Source organism: Nestor notabilis, unplaced genomic scaffold (assembly GCF_000696875.1).
Source record: "Nestor notabilis isolate BGI_N333 unplaced genomic scaffold, ASM69687v1 scaffold27739, whole genome shotgun sequence".
Classification (NCBI taxonomy): Eukaryota; Metazoa; Chordata; class Aves; order Psittaciformes; family Psittacidae; genus Nestor; species Nestor notabilis.
This window is the reverse complement of record NW_009945504.1, coordinates 1-3,710: the sequence shown is the minus strand read 5'-3', so window position 1 is coordinate 3,710 and position 3,710 is coordinate 1. Positions and strand designations below refer to the sequence as shown.

Genomic DNA, 3,710 nt, shown 5'->3' with positions numbered 1-3,710 from the left:
CACACAGGGCAGGGCTGGCTGTGGGGCAGGGAGCAGGCCCAGCTGGCCCTGGGGCTGCATTAAGGCTCCCACCCCACTCCCCACTTAGGCAGGGCTCTGGGTGAGTTTACACGCTGCTCGCCTGGTTTTCTATCTGATTTTTGAGTCTGTCCCAGCCCTGTCACATCTCCATGGATGGAGCAGTGTGATGGAGACCCTCAGGGTGAAAAGCATTAGACCAGCAGCCGTGTCTGGAGCAGATGGGACACAATACATAGGGACTGGAGGTGACGCTGAGGACATCCTACCAATGGCAAAGGGCTTGTACCAAATAGGTGTTTAAGGTCATGGCAGCTCTGGTCAAAACAGATCTGCAGGCCTGTGGGCAGCCTGGATGGATTCAGCCCCACCACTGACCTAGAGCACAGCGTTTCCAGCCTCCCCACAGTGGTGATTTACAGAGCAGAACATCTCATGCTGGGAGGGAGATGGAAATGAGCCATGCCAGCTGGATTTGGGGAGCTGGAAGTATCTGGCTACCAGGGCAGGTGGCCCAGAGAGAGAATCTGAAGTGTGGGGGCTGATCGAGTTGCTTGAATCTGCTGGAGCCTCATGCTTGTGGGATGAATTTCCAGAAAAGGTTTGCCTTCTCTTTCAAGCTGGAGGGACGAGGGTTCAGCCCTTGTTTGGGCTTGGCTTTGGGGAAGAGCTGCACTGTCCCAAGTGCTGGAGTTGCAAAGCCAAAAAACAGTGGGTTTTTATTTTGGGTATTCCTGTAACTGAAGTCAGGGAGCAAATCTGATGGATGTTGTGCCATTCATGCCTTGGCCTGTCCCACCTAAACACCTGGTCCCAAATTAGCATCCCATGTCTTGCAGCCCATCTGCTTGGGGTTCCTCTGCAGGTGGTTGCTGATGCTCTCTCCTATTCCTCCTTCCTACATGGATCTCTGCTCCAACATTAATTTCCTTCTGCACCGAGACAGAACATCGGGCAGTGTTGTACAAACATAAAGGGGGAAGGTGTGAATAATATGCCTGGTAGATTTCAGGGGCTGGATGGGAAGCATGGATGTGTGCAACGCTCAGCTGATGAGTGGAAGAGCTTTAGCTTCATTGTGGACCCTCTGGGAGGGAAGCCGAGTAGGTGCCTTTGAAGACCAGGGAGAGAGTGCTGGAGCCTTTCCCCATCCACAATCCCCTCGGACTGGTGGAGCAGGGCAATAAAAGCCTTCCCTCCAAGCAGCCTGTCTCTCCCTTGGTGTGGGTCCATCTCCCTCTGCCGGCAGCCAGGGAATGAAAGAGCAGGGAGACAGCACCTGGGCTGTCCTTAAGGGATCATACAATCACAGAACGGTTTGGGTTGGAAAGGACGTTAAGATCATCTAGTTCCAACCCCCTGACATGTGCAGAGGTGCCTCACACTAGACCATGTCGCCCAAGGCTCTGTCCAGCCTGGCCTTGAACACTGCCAGGGATGGAGCATTCACAACTTCTTTGGGCAACCTGTGCCAGTGCCTCACCACACTCATGGTAAAGAACTTCTTCCTTGTATCTAACCTGAACTTCCCCTGTTTCAGTTTGAACCCATCACCCCTTGTCCTGTCGCTCCAGTCCCTGATGAAGAGCCCCTCTCCAGCATCCTTGTAAGAAATGGGATGGTGGCAGTGGCAGTTCAGCACCTGACCCAGGCAGGACTGCAGTCTCTCCTTGAGAGAAGAGCAGGCAGCATTTAATTCCCAAAACAGAGCATGTACAATCGAGTTAGTGCATGAGAGACAACTGATCCACAGCGGACTCAAAGTGCTGGGTGGAATATAAATGACAGACACAGATAATCAAGATAGTATTTGGTTTTTTTCCAAAGATGGAATGACCAGCCGCTTCCTAGGGCCGTGGAGTGTTTCCCAGGACCAGATGACACCCCCTCTCATCAGCCACCAGCAGCAGAAGACGCTTAGCTCTTGACAGGAGTGGATGTGGCCTTCACGGTCTTCTTTAGGTGATGGTAGTTTGGCAAGATCTTCATCAGGAAATCCAGCTGCAGTGTCTGGGGCTGGGAGCAGAGGCAGGGTGAGGGCAGCCCGCGGATGAAGCAACAGGGATGGTGCCACCCGTGTGTCACACTCACCTGCGGCCGCTCAGTCTGGACGCGGCGGAGGCAGTCAGCCCCGTAGATGACCGTGTTTTCGGGGATCACCTCGTAGGTGTTGATGTTACAGCAGGCCCCGATGATGCAGCCACTTGTCAGGATCACGTTCCTGCCAACAAATGCTGCCAGGAAGAGAGAGGAATCCCTCTGAGAGTCATGCCCACAGTGTGGATAAACCCTGCACCACCCAACATCAACACCATGAGCTGTTCAGCAGCAGGAGGCAGAGCCAGCCTGGCCTGATCCCACCAGGGCGAGTCACACACTGGGGTTCTGTGTGAAAATCACAGCATTGTCAGCAGCCTCACCTACAGCAAGACACCACCTCTGCTGTTCCCAGCTTCTACAAAAGCAAAATCTCACAAGATGGTAAGCCAAGACTTACCTTTGGATTCGATGACATTGTTATCTCCTACCTTCATTGCTTGGGAATCTACGGGTCTGTGTTAAAGAAAACTGCAGAATGTTCTGCTTTTATTTCAAAAGGTAAACCCTGGTACCATTTTCAAGCCAACAACCTGCAATAAATAGCCCTGGGCTGCTTAAACCCCAAGAGAGCCCGTACCTTCCCCTCGTACTGATCCACAAGTGCGGTGTATCATGTGGTCCATCTCACAGCACAGAAAGGATACAACACCCAACTTCAAAAACATTGTTGGTGCCGATGACCATGGGTTTGGGCTCCACCTCTTCAGGTTCCAGAGTAATATTTTCTGGATACCTGCAAGATGGGAGAATATATCTCAAGTTTTGAGGTCACAAAGGTATAGTACTGTTTACCAGCTTGATTTTGAGAGACATCATGTATATGATGCCCCATCCCTGTCAGTGTTCAAGGCCAGGTTGGACGGGGCTTGGACAAACCTGGTCTAGTGGAAGGTGTCCCTACCTGTGGCAGGGGGTTGGAACTGGATGAGCTTTAAGGTCTCCTCCAACCCAAACCAGTCTGGGATTCTATCCCATCCAGCTACAGTGCTAGGGTTTGGAGACAGCTTGCTCTTGCACAGGGTCTCTCATTCTCAGGACAGGATTGCTGTCCTCAGGGAATATCTCGGTAAACACCTACCCTCTGCAAAGCCCAAGCTGGGAACGTGACCATGGGATCCCAAACACATCCCCATCCAGCCTGGCGCTGCGGGTCAGCGTTCCCAGTAAAGCAGCGTTTGCTCCCCAAAAATGAGGTGGCCCCGTGGGTGCTGTCCAGGTCCTTACTGACCCATTGACAATGAGGGCCTGCTCCTCGATCAGATTGCCTTCCCCGATGATAATAGGTCCTGCTTCGGCGATGATCCTGGCCTTGGGGTGGATCACCGTCCTGGGCCCTGCCGGGAACAAGCGGGGGTCACCCCACGTCCAGCTCCGCCGCAGCTCCCGGGAGCGGGGAGGCCTGACGCCTTACCGACAGTCACGTCCCCGCGGATCTCGCTCTCCACGCACACCACGGCCCCCGGAGCGATCTTGACGCTACGGGAACGGACAGGGGTCAGCGAGGTGAACCGGGGAGCGGCCTGCAGCCCCACCGCGTCCCGCGGCCGTCTGTGTGCGGACACTCACCTCTTCTGCACCTTCTCTGCCATGAC

The 3,710-nt window shown here is 54.0% G+C and overlaps 1 protein-coding gene across 1 annotated transcript; it reads right to left on the bottom strand.

Annotated features, from left to right (window-relative positions):
• Window positions 1-1,935: 1,935 nt before the first annotated feature.
• DCTN6 (dynactin 6) lies at window positions 1,936-3,707 on the bottom strand. Its single transcript, XM_010022910.1, has 7 exons — window positions 3,685-3,707; window positions 3,530-3,594; window positions 3,347-3,452; window positions 2,763-2,851; window positions 2,516-2,563; window positions 2,110-2,252; window positions 1,936-2,034 (listed from the first exon to the last, which is right to left on the bottom strand). The coding sequence occupies exons 1-7, from the start codon at window positions 3,705-3,707 to the stop codon at window positions 1,936-1,938; spliced, it is 573 nt and encodes a 190-aa protein (XP_010021212.1).
• Window positions 3,708-3,710: the final 3 nt, after the last annotated feature.

Bases quoted from the DNA above. Each gene is read 5' to 3' on its own strand.
- DCTN6 (XM_010022910.1), bottom strand. From the start codon at position 3,707: ATGGCAGAGAAGGTGCAGAAGAG. The intron at 3,453-3,529 runs GTAAGGCGTCAG...TGTTCCCGGCAG, and splicing joins CCGCGGGGACGTGACTGTCG to GGCCCAGGACGGTGATCCAC. The intron at 2,564-2,762 runs GTATCCTTTCTG...ACAGACCCGTAG, and splicing joins TGTTTTTGAAGTTGGGTGTT to ATTCCCAAGCAATGAAGGTA.